Source organism: Athene cunicularia (assembly GCF_003259725.1).
Source record: "Athene cunicularia isolate RWA chromosome 1 unlocalized genomic scaffold, athCun1 chr1_part1, whole genome shotgun sequence".
Taxonomy (NCBI): domain Eukaryota; kingdom Metazoa; phylum Chordata; class Aves; order Strigiformes; family Strigidae; genus Athene; species Athene cunicularia.
The window spans coordinates 83,535,928-83,553,549 of record NW_020799091.1 but is presented as its reverse complement, the minus strand read 5'-3'; the positions used below and the strand labels follow the sequence as shown (position 1 = coordinate 83,553,549).

The 17,622-nt window shown below is 36.2% G+C and overlaps 1 protein-coding gene across 1 annotated transcript in view; it reads right to left on the bottom strand.

The window, feature by feature from the left end:
• The window catches only part of CNKSR2 (connector enhancer of kinase suppressor of Ras 2), a 196,807-nt gene that overhangs the window by 148,200 nt on the left and 30,985 nt on the right, over nucleotides 1-17,622 (bottom strand). Inside the window, exon 5 of the mRNA XM_026846267.1 lies at nucleotides 5,551-5,592. Coding sequence (XP_026702068.1) covers nucleotides 5,551-5,592 — 42 coding nt within the window. The remainder of the gene's footprint in view (nucleotides 1-5,550; nucleotides 5,593-17,622) is intronic.

Below are 17,622 nucleotides of genomic sequence, written 5' to 3'. Positions count from 1 at the left end.
CATCTGTTCTGATTCTCTTTGACTACTTCAATTTGTGCTGGGAAAATGTCTGTCTTCTGCAGCAGAGTGGAAGTACTTAGGGACATGGCTAGCTTCAGAGGCCTCCACAAGCTGTGGCCATTCCTCAAACCGTTCAGCTGTTATCTGTTCAATTTGGGCAGCTCTAGGGTCACCAAGCATTTCTGGTCAAGCGAAGAGATGTGTGTTTGTTCCTGTCCATAATTTTACACAGGGTAATGACCAAACTTAAGTCTATCTTGCCAAGTATTTGCAATACTGAAGCATCCCGGATAAAACACATTCCTAGGGCTGAGGGGAAGAAAAGCACCAGCTTTCCCCATCAACTCTCTCATCTACATCACTTGAATGAGCAATAGGATGCCAATAATACACACAGACATTCAAAATTAAGAAAAAAAAAAATGTACTGACAAAGTTAAGTTTAATCTGTTCAAAAAAAATCTCAGTTAGTTACAACTGACTGATATGAAGCAACTTGTTACATGAGTATTCAGGATGAAATCTAATTAGTTATCTTCAGCCAAGGCAAATAATTATTAATCAATTAATTTTAGTCTAAAACGTTAGTTGTACTATAGGAAATACATCAGTAACTCCAGCAATCTTAGAACCAGCTGGGCCTGGATTTCATTTGTATAAACATGAATTTTGAACAGTGAACTAAATCTTATTTTGGATGCAAAAAGAGAGGCTTTGATTAGAAAGAAGTTTGCTGGGCCCAATTAGCAAGGTAGAAACTCTTAAAAGCAAGAAGGTGTTATTTTATTTTTTTATTTCATAAGACTATAAAAATGATACCTTTGATGATGCATTTTTAGTTGATTATAGTTCTATACCAAATATTCAAACGTCGTGGGCAGGAATGAATTATCATCACTGTAGTTTCTTCAAGGCTCTTTGTAAAAAGAAAGCATTCTGATCCATTACTTGTTCTTTTCTTTTTCAAAAACTTCTGAATATTAACTTCACTCTGTGGCTCTACTTTCTACAGTTTTCTAACTCAATAAAACAGTATTTTTTTTCAGGAAAAGTAGTGAAAGTGAAATTCCTTAGACAAACATGCTCTTTTTTTTATAGAAATAGTCAAAAGAAAATCCAGTTAAAAATTATTATTAATCTGACTGGAACCCAGATTCTACTTTCTATAATTAGCCCTTCATTATTTACTCTCACTTTAATACTCTACTGATTCATGTGGATTAATCTGAACTAGATATTTCCATCATACACAGACTTGAATAGCTGGATGGAATTAATTAATTATTCTTCCAAGATTTTAAAGTGCCATTCAAAATTTCACAATTACTAACTTATAATTCCCTAAATAAACAGAACTGATACCCTTTTAAGTTGAGCAGTTTTCCATATATTTTATCATCTCAAGTTAAATAAATATAAAAACCCTAAATATAAACTAGTAAGAGCATACTAATTTCCAATTTTGAAGCAAACATCACACTTATGGCTTACCCTTTCATATTTGGCCCACTGTATTTTAAAACCTGTTCCTCTTAAGTTAATATTTTCTATTGCCATGTACTTCTGTTGGTATTATTTTCTGGTGATATTAATTTTCTGTTTCTATTAATAAATTATTACATTTATTTACTTATTACATTGCTTACTGCGCAAAAGGTAACCTGGAAAAAACATTCAGAAATGAAGTGGCAGAAATATGAAGCATTTATCTGTATTCATGAATATTTCAGAAGCATCAACATTTTAATGAGCAAAACCTAACACATTATATTCCTGTGTGGTTTTATGCTTCTTATTCCACAGAAACCAAGTGCCTGTGTGAATGAATTCACAGGAAAAAAAAAAAAAAAACACAAACAAAAAAAACCAAAACAAACAAACAAACAAAAAACCACAAAAAACCCCCACAAACTTTAAGGAATAGAAATGTCTTTAAAATAATTGTTTCAAAAGATCTGCAATTCTAGAGCAGAAAATTAAAGAGACATTTTTTCCCAGACACACTTTGCAACTCCATTCAGAAGAAATAAATGATTTGAAGAAGGCAATTTCTTCTTAAAACTTCCATCAGTTTTCCATAAGGCCTTTTTCCCTTAGCTACATTTTATGTGTTTAGTTGAATAACACCAATTAGTTTACTACTTAAGCTAATACAGTGAGTGACAATAAAAACATTTTTATATAATATTTGAAACTCAAATTGCTTGGAGTAAACAAAATTACGTCTTTCTTGAATATATGCTGAAGCTATACAGTCCTGTCTCCACAGAATGTGATTTCTTAAATGCATCATTGGTATCTAAAAAACTAACATCTGAATAAGTTTATCGACACTAAAACATGCTATCTGTGGACAAGGTGATTCAGCAGTCTCTCCACATGAACACCCACAGTGCCATCTCTGAAAAAGAGCACATTCATTTGCTTTTCAAAAGAAATTACTGCCATTAGAATACGAGCACGTTAACTATTTTTTGCCCTACCTAATTAAAGCAAACCAATCAGTCATTTAATTGAGGATCTTGCCCTTGGTGAGGGATGTTGCCTACTGCACCATCCTTTAGAGGAAAAACATTTACACTCAGTGACGTGTTAACTTTGGAGGTACCCATGTATGCACCTGAATAGCAGCAGAATGGTCTCACATTCCCTGCCTGTGCCCACACATCCTCTTGCCCCCCAATTTGGCCCCAAGTAGGCTTGCTCCAGGAGGAACAGGGCAGTCTTCCCACAGGAAATGCGCTTACAGAGATCCAGCCCCTGAACCACAGCACATAGTCCAAGATAACACTTTCAGTCACATGAACAGTGAAGATGTTCAACCCAGAACAGAGTTTCAATCTGAAGTAAGCCAGTGGGCAACCAATAGGTAATGTGGACAAAAATCAACTATTTTGATCCAGTGATCTGCTCCTAAGGTGGTAAATTTCTTGGTGTCCTAAAGAATAACGGTACATAACTGTCATTTAATTTCTTTTCATTTCTGTAGTTGTACTCCTTTTCTACTTATGTAAGAAGGATCTCTTGAAATTGACTTCAATCCTTAGTAGGAACAATACTTTGCAACAAGGATTTCCTTAGGCTGATTGAATGCATTGCTAATTAGATGTAAGTCATTGCCTTTCACTTTTGTGAGGAACCTTGTTTCCTTATGTCATGAAGAGAATGTGGCTCATGAAAACATACACGCTGAGCCCATGGCTTCGAATTCAATTTCCCCTCTAAGTCATCCCAGTAAACACAGTTATATGTTGGTATCCTATCATTCAAAGGCATCTGGATGTGATGCTGGCCAGACACCATTTCTGTTATCTCCAGGAGTTTGCACAGATTGCAGATGGGAAATGTACTCAGAAAATGGACTTGCATTTAATGGTCTTTGAATTTAAGAAGACAGAATTGTTCTCTATATCTGTGTACATGTTCTCTCCTCCAATTCTTTCCTAGTTCTCCCAGCATTTCTCATACAAGATTTTTTCTACACCTTTACCAAAGTTTCCTACTATTCTTTTTAGATAAGAAAACCTTTTTAACATTCACCTCTAAATTTACTGAATGCAGCCTATAACAGGAGATTTAAATTCTTAATCCCCCTCTAGAACATCTTAATTTAGTTTGTCCTCGTGCATTCAATTATTTATCTCTCATAAGGTATCTAACATTCTGCCGCCTTTGACACTGGCATAAAAATACCATGCACACTCTCAAGAGACTGACATCAGTAGGCTTTCCCCCTCTTTTTAAACTTTACCTGTTAAGATTGCTCCCCCCCAAATTGTCTAATGGGCTAAAGTCACAACAACTTTTTCTGTCTTCCAAGGAGAGGGGTTATAGGGAATTGTGACTGCTTTCAATTCCAATTCTATCATCAACTTTTTCAGTTGCACATGTAAAATACTCCCTTTCGAATTAAAAATATTATTTCAAGTCCCATCTTTTAATTATTCAATCACAGATTTATGTCTTTCCTCAATTGCTTTTGGTCACCTTTTGTCCCTTAAGATCTCATCCATCAGATGAAATGCAACATGGTCAGAAATTATCCAAGTTACATGTAATACATACAGTAATTTCTACTCCTAGGCTTCAGTGAAACATTCAACATAGTTCATGTTTTCTTACAAGCCTGAGCAGTAATCGTAGAAGCTAATTAAGCTCTCCACAACAATACATATGTCCACTTGTCACCACAATGAAGTTACTGTGCGTTAAAAAAAAGAAGCCTATGTGAGTCTGAATGAGGTACGGTAATATAACTTTTGAAACCTGTCTCAGGTTTGTGCACCCTTAAATAAATCCCTCTCAACTTCCTCAAAGTTTTCTGTTGAAGACTATATTAACTGATGCTTCATCAGCTCTAAACACTGCCAGCTCCCTTTACAATCATTTGTGCTAATTTGTAAAAGATATATACTGTGTATAGCAGATGTCAGAACTCTTGGCTCTCACAGCAGAAAACAAGCATGTATTGAAAACCAGGCTATATATAATGATTTCAAACTTACAACACTTCAACTTTTGCCAAGATTATGCAATTAAAAACTTCATTACTTAAATACTTGCAGAGATCAGCCTAGCAAAGATGATGATGATGTCAGCCTCACTAAAATTGCTAATTCTTTGTATCCCTCAGGGGAAAAATGTCAGTGAAACTTGGAAATACAAGGAGATGTTTTAGTCCACATCACTGTGAAATCAAAGCATCAAAAATATTTCATGTGGGAGTACTGGGAAAAAAAATAAGTATAGCAAAATTTACTGGGAAGCTCACCTTCTAAAAAAAAGAAAAGCTTAAGCTCTGGTAATAAGAACAGTAACATATCAAAACCTACCCAAATGTGAAATACAGTGAATAAATTAAACCAACTTATTATGCACTCTTAGGAAGAACACCTTCACATCTCAGTTTTAGAAACAAGCTCTGGGTTAACTTAATACTCACTAAACTACAGCCACAACATAAAACACAATTTCATATCTAAAACTTAGATGCAGCTTTCAGACAAAGTTTACTCAAGCTTTGGAGTCTCCATCCAACAAAGTACCAGCCTTTCAAACTGCTGATGACTTTCATCTGCTCTAGTTATTATCAACAGTGTTACGAATAGATCCTTGTATTTATGCTGAGAATTCAAAAGGAAAGAAATGCATTAACTTTCCTATCACTAGGCTAGCTCTGTGCTCCTATGAGGAATAAAGCTGTATAAATGAAGCTATATCACTAACGGAAATATATATGATTTCATAGAAGCCTAGCAACCAACTCTATCTCAAAAAATACCCTATTTTTCAAAATCATTCTTCTGACCATGGTTTATAGATAAGAGATGGCTCTGAGCCAGACAAACACAAGGCCTTGAAAAGTTCCTGGCTTCTAATATGCCAAGTTTGGCTTCCATAAACTCATTATCTATTCACAAGTAGTTCCATGCATTCGCTCAGTCATACTCACACTGCCATTGCATAGAAAAAGCACAAAACATGCAGCTCTATAATTCTATGTAGTCTGTACAAATAATATTTATTAATAGAAATCCAAATACTACTCACCACATGAAGAATTTTATTCTCTGTTTCATATACTGTGCAATCCTGAAAAAGTAAAGCAGAAAGGACAGGTTAAATTGATCCAATCATTCATTCTTCCTAGATTTATCCTTAAAAAGAATTAAACTGAACTGAAAAGTCTTTAGGATGAAACAGAGGATTTCAAAGCCTCAAACACAACAGAAAGTTTCACATAACCAGAGTGTGAAGCCATCACACAAAGGAAATATCGGTAAATGTTAGTATCTATTCACTAGTTCCTGTTGCTTCCTTCCTTGAGACAGGTAATGATTTTCCTTCACTTTACATCTTTTTGGCACATACTAGCTAGTCACATGTATGCCAGACAAGTGGCCCATTCCTGACCACAGACCCAGATAACCCACTTCTAGTAGTAACACTGAAAAACAGAGGTACCAGCAATAGTCTTAAGTAATTAAGAAAGAAAACTAAGCTGAACAATTCCTGCTGAGCTGAGCTGAACTGACATGTTTGCACAGCCTGCCAAAGAAGAGCAGGAAAACCCTGGGAGGAAAAAGAAAAGGGAACCACTGGTTATTTATAATACTCCATGCAATGGGATTGAAGACAAATGTGGAATACAAAACTCATAGGAAACTTGAGTCGGACCATCTTATTACATACAGCCTGCTGGGGACTGCATGCACATTGTTGTCACCTTATGCAGCATGTGAGGCGGTGTCTATAAGCACGACTAACAGATGGGAGGCTGGGGGCTGTGAAAGCTTTTCTGACGGGCCAAAATCTCAGTGGATGTAGAGAAATGGAATTAGCAAGGCAGAGAGCACATGAAATCCAATCAACATTGGTGAAAGAACCACTCTTTTCTAATTTCATCATACACTGCAGCTTTATTGTAATCAGTGCAAGCTCTGATTAGAATGGACGCTTTATATCCTACCTAATAACCCACATGAAAAACATGAGTAAGTTTTCATGCTTTATATCTCATCTTTAAATCAGTTTATCCTGTTAGAAAAACAACTTTGTTCTACACAACTGCTTTTTAAAAGTGATCTTTTAATCCATAAAATGCTTCTAGTGTCACTCAGGCAAGAAAAGCCAATGTGTTCTTAAGTTTTATACAAAGCAACCTATGCAGAAGGAGCAGGTTGATCAGGGAGTATTTTCCTAATAGCAGCTGTTGGCATTCAGGAAACATTTGCCAGTAAGTACAGCCAGAAAGAAAATCTAACATGTTTAATTATATGCAGACATCAATGAAGTATTTGCAATCTTAGTAGCAAAACACACATTTCATTGTTATATGTGGGAGGGCATGTAACATTTTTCAATCTGGATACATCTATGTTCTGCATGGTTTCTTATGAATCATTTTGCAAAAATAGCAGGAAGGGATTGCAACATTTACATTGAAAAAAAAGAGACATGCTCTTAAGCAGACAATTATTTAATTGGTAATTGAAAGAGTTTACTGTAAGGTTAAACATTCAGCTTAAAGAGGATACTGTTTGAGAAGTCTCACTAAGGGAAGGACCCTGGGTTCTTAAATGCTGTAGAGGTTTATTACAACCAAGAAAACAATGAATAACAGAGAAACATTGCTACATCCTTGAAATGAAATTCTTCCACAGAGTCATGAAGGAAGCTAAAGAAATAGCTGACAATAGTTCTGATAAACCATAAAAAAAATATGTTTCTGAATCTACAAAGACTCTAAAGCAAGTGGAAATCTCCTCAGGCATTCAGTCTATGTATAGGGGCAGGTGGCTTCACCCTTAAATTCTCTCCTTGACACACAGGTCGCTACAAATCCAGGGTCTGGGAAGAGGAATTCCTAAATGAGTTCATTGCGTAGCAGACAGCCGATTGTTGATGCTACATCTTCATATTCAGGTATGAGAAAAAATAACAGTTCAGTAAACCATTAATAAAAAAAAAAAAAAAAAAAAAAAAAAAAAAGGGGTGCAAAGCTTAAGTAAAAAAACAATTCCAGAATATACTTTTTCCATACATGAATGACATCCAACTAAACATAATTCAACCATGAACTCAGGGAAATGTGCAGGAATGCAAAGATGAATGCTGGCATAGCCCAGAGCAGCCCTGAAGTCTAGGGTTCAAAGAAACCTAGAAAAGGTCACCAAGCTGATCCCTGCATCATAGCAAGCTCATTTTAACTTCCTGCAGCCATCCCTAGAGATCGGACTGCTTCTGAATGACCCCAAGAGCAAAACCTACATGTCACTTTCTTTCAGTGAAGAGTTTATTTCCCCTTTGATTTTTAAAGTCACTCCACTGCTTTGTGCTTCATCTTTAAGCAAATGCTTAGGATAACTGTGCCCACCCTCTGTAAAGATCCCTTAGGTAGAATGATATGCTGAACGCTTATTACTGGGGGCCTTTACCATTTACAATTATTGCTTTTTCATACCCATTTCATTTCAACTAAAAGAGCTTAAAGCACCTGAGAACTATAAAAAGAGTCACTAACCATACAATTAGCAATAAATTTGTATTCTTAATAGCATACCACCCACAGCTGCAGAACATCTCTTCCTTCCACACCTAGACTACAAGCCTATATCTTACTCCTGAAAGATTTTCTTAAATATCTGTTTAACCATAGTATCAAAACATTGCAATTAAGGTAAGAAACAGATCACACACAAGTTTTACATCAACTTTTTTCTACTTTAGAAAAGCAGGAACACACAAAAGACCTGCAACCAAGCTTTACTCCTACACAAGCTAACAATTTGCTACTCAGTGAAACAATACTGTGACTACCCCTGCACTGAAATACACAAGGAGATGTTTTATCTGTTTATTCTCTGAACTTCACACATATATTCACTGACAAACTATAACTAAAGCTAGGCTATATGATCTTCATCTAAACAACCTAACAAAACTTCAGCTGAAACAGCAATAAGGTTATCTTCTTTTTTCTCTAAATTATTTTCTAAAATATTAATGATGCATATTGCTAATAAAGCCACAAAAGCATTTCTGTGTTAATTTATACTTCCTAAGATGTAGTCAAATATTGGCCAGTAGCAGTTTCAGACAGTATCACCTGCAAAGAAAGAGAAATAAGAGAGGAATATGATGGAACGACTTAAATACTAGTATCAGATTTTCATGGTCACTCTTTCCAGCTCTGCCTCATGCATCAAAATGTCAGAAATAACCTTTGTTGGAGGCAGCTGGAACTAGGCTAAGATCCTAATAAAAAGGGAAACATAAGGTGCAAAACTGGATGAAAAAGAAAAAAACATGAAGTAAGGGAGGAAGGCAAGATGAGCACAAACAAACCACAACCATCAGGGAGACGGTTCTTCTGCACTTTCAACACTAGTATAATTTTAAACCTATTTTTAAGACTAGCAAGACCTATGCTACACTGCAACTGAGAGGCATCACTTATATTTTTTCCAGAACTTCTGACCTTCATAACCACAGTTCTGCATTATTTCTACAAAGATTACAAGTTTTACCTGCAAAGGTCCTACCACAATGTCTCTAAGTAACACTTACTAAAGACATTTACATTAAACCCACTGAACTAGACATAGACAGTACATTTTGGTGTCTGGTGACACTGACTGGTGGCAATGACTGGTGACAATGCTGCAAAATATACACATCTTACCTCACCCTGCCCCACACATTGCTAGAACAATTCACACGAGGCAACATATATAAAATAATTTGTTAATTTTATTTTTCAAAAGCAATGTTTATGATGTTTTATTTTTCCATTTTAGTTTCTTCTCCCCTCACTATTATTGCCTTCTTTTTAAACATTTGTCTTAGTATATCACAGAAGTAGGGAATGGGATCAGCTAATTACACCAGCACTCTTCTTATTCTTTAGTCCTTTTCTTTGCACCTGAATTGATTAAATCTCAACTTAAAATGTGAAATACTACTATCTAGAAGACCTGCCAATTCACCCTACTTCTTATATATCCCACAGTGAAAAAACGTTTATGCACTTCTCCAGTACTATAACTATGGCATAACTATGGGATAACTATGGGATAATATCCAACAGAAAACAACTATTTTTGCATATCTATGATCTGGTTTACAAGTCCAAGTCAGCAAACAGTCAAATTATCTGTTGCAATTACCTGTTAAACCTTCTCCTCTCAGGCTACTTGCAGGTTATAATTCTTGAAACATACCATCATTACTGGTTCTACTACTACGACTGCTATTATTTTTCATGGTTTTGCCACATATTCTAGGCAGCTGCAGCACTGCACCCTTCCTGGCAGTTCCTGTCAACTCCATGACTTAACCTCAGAATAAAGTTACGCTAGGTCAGAAAATAAAATATAAACATACAGATAGAGATACAAAAAGGGAGAATTGCAGAAATGTTTATTAGCGCTTTCAGCAACAAAACAGGAACATTTCAGCATTTCTAGTAATCCTTAGATCAGAGTGCTCAAGAGAGGACATGAACTTTCACTATTTTATTATTCAGCAGTATGCCTTAGTTACTCATTTATATTTAGTCATCCTAATTTATTTTTTCCTCCAAGGCAAGGAAATTTCCTAGGTGGAACTGATATAGAAGCAGGATACACGATTAACAGGAACAAAAAACAGATCTCCTGATTCTCAGGTAACATGTTAGCCCAAAAATGTCCTTTGTGAATTCATACGATAGTAGCATTGCTCAAAAGCAGGCTGCATGGTGATACAGAAGTGGAGTCAACTGGAGCAACATGCAAAGAACAAGAGCTCACCATGAGAGTTTGTTCTCCAGGCAGCTTTCAAGCTGTCTCTGGTGGAGCTTCTTCACTGTTCTTTTAATTTGTTTTCCTCTGCAGTCCAAGTGCAACATGAAAGCAATGTGTGCCTTTGTGTATATTGCACTGTTTTTACCAGTATTTTGCTGATAAAATGTAGGCAAGGTTAGGAACACATTTTTAAAAGTGGTAGTGAAATTGCCTGGGAAATGCATCTTTCATGAGCAATCCCACACATCTTCCATGTCTAGTTTTAAGAGGGCAACAGCTAGATTTTATGTACTGCTTAAAAACAGATGTCTGATAGAATTGCTGTCACCATGTCATGCAAAATGTTCTAAACTATGTAACTCCAGTACTCTATATGTAACAAAAATCATTAATTACATGATTGCTAAAAGAGGGTTCAGACTCTCATGCATTGCCAAACCTTTGGCATAAAATCTCTCTTGAGCAATGTAGCCACTGGTTGGAATTAATCCAAGCCATCCTTTAAATCCTTTTGCTTCTCAAATTGACTAATACCAGTATATGGCAAATGGATGGCCTGTCAGTCTTGCTACTTAGCAACAATAAAACTAAGGCAAGACTGAAGTGAGGCATCACTGAAGGTTCTCACAAGAGTTCTCAACAGCAATGATGACAAAAGTCTAAAGCTTTGCCAACACATGAAGAAGGTAAAAGTTTTATAGCTGTCATACTATATTCATTTATTATTACCCTTTATCACTTTTCTCAGACCAAGATAGTGGTACATGATTTCCTAAAAGGCACAAGGGTAAGATAGGTTGAGTTAATTTAGACTTTCACTACTTAGAAAATGCATGGAAAAAATATCCAATACAGTTGATGACAGCTTTGAAACAATAAACTTGATCAATGTAATATAGGCTATGGTGAAATTCTGTGTTCTATAGAGCATGATGATTAGATATTAGGAAACTGCTTAGACTGTGATTTACAGGTATGTCTGGGTAATTACCAGAACAATAAAATACAAATTGACAGATACACAGCTCTGTTCAACCGCTCCACTCCAACCCCCTTTCACAAAACCAAGAAACAACTCTTCAATACCCCAAAAGCTACAGGAGCTTGAAATCTGGTAACATTCTCCTCTGGCAACAGGCAAAGAATTAAGAGCATGACACAGGCAGAGGCTTCCTGAGGTGCTTTACCACATCTCATATTTTAAGAGGTCTAGCAGGACTTCGGATACAAATGTGTGTGCCCTGGGGACATCAACAATTACAAATGTTTGGAACAGAAAGATGGGGAAGGGGAAATACCTTCTTCCTGACTCACTACCTGAAATGCAGTAACAAGCTCCTCTTGTGCAACAACCCAACACTTGCACAGGTAATCTGTGGCTGCTGCCATACAAAAATAATTTTCAGAATTAGACAGCCATTGTAAAAATCTATACTGTATTTCTAAGAGATCACCCCAAAATATGTGCTTTCCCTGGCTTTCTTCCCAACGAGCTGCTCCGAAAGAATCTCCTGTCATGGCTGTTCCTCCTGCTTCCAACTGCTACAGTCCCAGGGAGCTCCATCCTCAACTCTCCCCTTTTCTGCAACCTCTTCCCTATTGCTCAGCAGCCTCCTAAAATCATGCTGCTTTAATTATCATCTCTGTGCAGATGAGTCACAGATCTCTTGTCCCTTCTGTTCACATTCGCAGTTCAGAATCTCCTTCTGGATATTTGCCACCAGCCCCAATGCAGTATGCTGAAAAGCTGAAATCACGTTTCTTCCCAAACCCTCTCTTCTCCCCCTTCTTTCCCTATCTCTGTCAACAACTCCACCACCTTATGTCCCACAAGCTCACAACCTGGGTGCCATTTTCAACTCCTCTTCGCTTCCCACACAAATCCTGTCGATTTTCTTCCCACTGCCGTTCAGAAATATTTGCTTTCTTTCCCGCTTATGCTACAAATATTCAATCCCTGCAGTTTCATGCCACTGGGTCTATGGCATCCTCATTCTGTCATTGATTCCTGCCCCTCCACACTGAAGCCAGAGCTCATCTGTATCTGCAGCAACACACTCTGTCCTCCCCCATCGGAAACATGCATAAGAACCAACAGAAATGGGAGAAAACAGAATGGTGAGCACACGCCATGTAAGATACTAAGGGAAAAGGAAAAAAAAATCTCTATTGTGAAAAATATAACGCAAGCTATTAAATAAATGCTACGTAAGAGGACATTTCCTATGCAACATACACAATGCTCCTAAAAGTCTAGAGCCTTTCCCTGAATATTTAATGAACCTGCAGTTAAGTTCATAACCCTTGTATACAAACTAATAGCAATTACCTATCTTACTGAGTACAAAGAATTGCCTTAATTTTATTTAAACAATCAGTGTGGAGTGGCACCTATCACCATAGTAACAGAATACTTCATGTGAAAATTTAACGCAACTTACATAAATAACCCAAAGATCAAGCAACTACTGGGAAAAATTGCTTGCTGGATTACGAGAGATGCAATGCGTACACTAAGCTCTTCTATCTTTCTTAAGTAATTTTCCATTTCCAATTATTTCTACCCTCCTTTCTGTAAAAGGCATCATCTTGCTTTCCTTTGGGATCTGGTCACATATTAGTTCTTAATTTGCATATAGAGAGTAACACTTCTTCCTGCTATGCTGTTTCTAAAATGAACTGGTATAACATCATGTCAGAAACCATAGCAAGTATTTAGCACTGACTAAAATCACACTGATACTTGATCATATATCCTCCTAGAATCTAAATGCTTAGGTGGTCTAAATTGAATTTCAGCTCTTAGGGTGATTTCTCTACACAGCGATGTTCTTCGCACGTAAAAATAACATTCACTGAAACTATCAACAGATGAGAGGTTGGAAATGAGGCAAAAATGCTGCATCCAAAGGAGAAAAAACAAAGTGTAAACACCCTTTTTTCCACACCTCTAATTCAGAAAAATAAGCATCATGCATTCAAACCCAAATATTTTCTTACTGACATGCAAAATAGTTTGTAGCAGTTCTTAAGTTTTCAATGTCACTTCCAAGACCATTTAGAGATAAATAACTTTTCACTTCTGCTTTTCCTCTAACACTGTCATGAAAAAGAATTCTGGTTTATAAAACACAATTGCAGCACAATATTTCATGTTTCATATAGTGCCTAGGTGGTTATTCTGCCAACAGAGGAAATAAAGTTAATCAAACTTGAGAAAAAGTAATGACATTTAGGTAGATGGTATTTCAGGCTCAGCTATTGACTTGAATGTTTCATATCGGATCATCTGAAATTCTGGATGTATTTTTAATGGATTTAAGCAAATAAACCCACACATGCCTCACATTATATTCCTGAAATAAAGACTGACCCTACACTTTTTCATGCTCAAGTCTTCTACTAGCTACTTAGCAACACATAGTTTCTGTAATTCACTATACTGAAGTGAAATCTTGCTTCGCTGCACCTGGTTATAGAGACTCTACAGTCTCTGGAAAGGGACATCAGTTTCCAAAGTAAAAGAAATGCGGAGTATAAATCTTCACCTCTATTGATGCAACCAACATAATCTTAATCCATCATCATTAATGATTAAATTTAGTATTTATAAAGAATTACACAGGAAGCATGGCATATCCTGTTTCTGCCTCTATTCAAATGGAAACTGTGATGCCACTTAACACACACACACTGACACAGAGCCCACAACAATCAGTCTAAGGAAAAAAAGGTTTTATTTAAAAGGAAACATGTAAGATCCTAAGCCACATTTCCCCCCTCTGTCTACACTTTATCTCAGTTTCCACCAACTTTCTGCTACTTTTTGCAAGTGCTTCCATGAGTACATGAATGAATCTAACAGTCCCTGACTCTTTCACTGTCACCTTGACTCACTCAGGCTCATTTTCTTGGAAAAATTTAACAGATGCATTGGTTTATCAGCATATGCCCCATCAAAAAGACCACTCTTTTTTCCACAAATCATTCTGCTTTGTGTTTCATTTTTTCCCATGTTCAGAAGCTGCTGGTCATTAATCTAGAAGAAAAACAACCAAACAAAAAAACCCAAACAACTCAACACCAACACATTTTTGCTTTCTGGTCACTAAGCTTCTTACGTACTCAGCAATCTTTTTTGAGATTTTTTGGGGTTTATTTTTTTCTTCTTCCATCTAAGGAGAAAATAAACTACTTTCTCTAAGAATGGAAAAGAAAACACAGCTAACAAATTCACAGGACTTTACAGGGTAGATTTTTATTAAAGCATGCAGTGGCTTCATAAGCTACTTTGAAAATGTCACATCATAGACTACACAAGTTTAGGAAAAAAACCCTGTTTACAACATATATCTCAATGACAACTAATGAGGCATCAAATTATTTCTAGTAGTGGCTTATATCCCTATAGCGTATTATTGATATTTTAACCTTTGAGATACTCTGTGCCCAATCCCATTTCAAAAAGGACTTCAAAACTTAAATCAAAAGATAACAATATATCTACAAGTAGGCCATTTCAAAGGAAATAAAAAGTATAATAAAATAGAAGAAATAAACTACCAGAATCAGAAAAAGGCATCAATGTTAAGCACCTTAGGCACTTTTTACATTACATTAAATTACATCTGAAATTTTCCATAGAATCGTGCTATAGAGAAATAAGCTATTCTACTATGAAAAAGAGAAAAACATTGCTAAAAAGTATGAATCAAAACTGCTTTGATATAGCTTCTTGTAAACAAAAAACATTTTCATATTTCCAACAATCCTTTAAATTCTAGTTTACCTTACACATTATACATTGCCTTATAAATGTGAAGAAAACAACTGAAGGGGATAACACCTATACTGAAACACTATTTCTGAGCACTGCTTTGAAACTTATGCAGCAGAAAGTCTTGCATAAGAGCAGCACTTGAAGGATACAAGGAGAGTCTAAATTTCTGTCAGTGTTACCTACAAAGAGTTATAACACTCTCATATTAATACTATTTGGATTCTATGTACTATAGGCAGATCCTGCCTGAGCACTGATTTTAAGAAAGGCTTTTTTGTTCTGTTTTTAACTTTTTACTACATCTGTTTATCTACCCACTTGTACACTTACCCTCCTACTTGTACACTAATAGGAAATGGGGCATTTTGTATAAACAGTGTACTATGTATATATATTTTTTAAATTCCAAGAATGTGGCCTCCTCACCATGAATTATTTTTATTAATACAGGGAGGAAGGGAGGGATTATTGCCAGGTTGGCTAACAAAGATTTTCCTGCAAGCATTTGATAACAAAGTTGGTGTGGAAGGAATAACGTTGAAAATTTAAATTAAACTTTAAAATTTAATACATAACTGTTTCCATCAAATGCGTATTGCTTTGAAAATCTCAACAATCTGGAAGTGCAAAGGAACTTTAATGAGGAACTAATCAAACATGCACACCACTAAACTATTAAAGTCAGTTTATTAGACAAAGATACCTGAGGTAATTAGATACTTGGTATGACCTAAAATTCAAAATTTTTTAAGCTATATTTAGCAAGTCCTTAAAGTCCTTAATAACTAGGACTTAAAAACAAAAGTGATAAATTGTGACAGAAAAGATTAAATGAGAGATACTTTGTAACAGTAGTATTAAGGATATTAATTATTATTCTCTATTCATACATTTGATATTGTCCTAATAAAATAAATAGACCTGTTCTAGCTTATTGCATTTGGATTCTGAGTTGAGACAGGGGGCTAAGAAAGTTAGTTCCCCTTTCATCCCTTAAACTGGAAAACAAGCCTGCACTTAGTTTCTCAGTAAGACTTAATTTTTGAAATTCATCACATAAGTTACAGCCATTTTATTATAAAAAGTGTAATGCACACAAAACCAGTGCATTACTCAAGAAATAATTTGTGATTCTTTTCAGTATCTTTTATCTGAAAGACAGCAATGGTTAGCAGCCCAACAAAGACTATCCCTCTAGCATGGAAAGTGAGCCCATCAGGGCATGGAGTATATGGACATACTTTTTCGAATCTCAAACACCTTTAAAAGGGGAATAAGCTCCAAATCACTCAGCTGAGGCAGTGCACAGAGCACTTCTGTATATGCTCTAAATTAGGGCTTTTAGATCAAAATCCCAGGTGCCTCTATGTCCAGACATAGTATTTGTGGATGGTTGTATTAGCTATTTTCCCAATACCACCTCCCAAACTGCATCACTCAGGTAATCACCCTGTGTCATCCAAAATCTGAGTTTACCTCAAATGTTGCTGTGAGACAGATGACGTCAGAAGTATGTTCTGTGACAACAGTGCAAGCCAAATCCACGTCAGAGAAATAACTGTTCTCCATCTGCACCCCTGTTACACAGAATTGCTTCCACTGCATAGTCCCTCTTCAAAAAGGTGTTTAGGCAGAGAAGTAATTGCAGTGAAGCTTTCATAAAGGAGTATTTACAGGCCTACAGCTATGCTTCTACTGGAGCATTTTGCTAAGTAAATCCCACACAATATTAAAGCTGCAAAATCTAAACTCATGAATGAATCAAAAGGGAAAAAAGCACAACCCAAAAGAATCTCACACACACCCCCTTCAACCTGTACACCAATATCCCTTCAACATCTATCTTGCACCATCAAGAAAGAAGAGGCCTTTTTTACTTATTGCAGGGTAAACAGAGTACAGGTAATTCTCAGCATTTGATTCCTATGGGGAGACAGATAGGTGTAGGAGACAAAGGCAGAGAGTGCAACGGACTGGTTGCAAAACTCATGATGGTCTCATGGACTTGTTATTTAAATCCTTTTTCTTTCCTCCCGTGTTCTGCTGCAAGGGAGAGTTGATTATAAAAATGCAACAATGCAAGCCCTGAATTAAATAAGCCATCAGCAAGAAGGATGGTTTTAAGAGTGAAAACCTGCAGGAAGTGCCTATGAAACCAATATCCTAAAGTCCTAAGGGGGAGAAAAAGAATCCCTAGGCCAAAACAAAACAGTTGCATAGAAGCAGATGATTAGTGTGACTGCAAAGCAGGTTACAGTAATAACTTGCAGTGCTCTGAGGGATCTGCTTCCACAGACAAACATCTACTGCATGCTAGCCATTACTTGGGTCCTGGGCAAGGTGCAACACACATAGAAAATGAAATGGTTAAAACAAAGTATGTGGCATTTTGCATTTTATTCCCAAGTCTGTCTCTAAGTAGGTATTATAACTCTCAACTTTTCTACTTAAAGGCTAAAGCAGACATTGAATAGATTTTTCTTAGACTTCTTATAAGAGAGAGAGCTTTAATTCTGCCTTTTTTTTTTTTCTTCATTATCCATTTAGCACTGATAA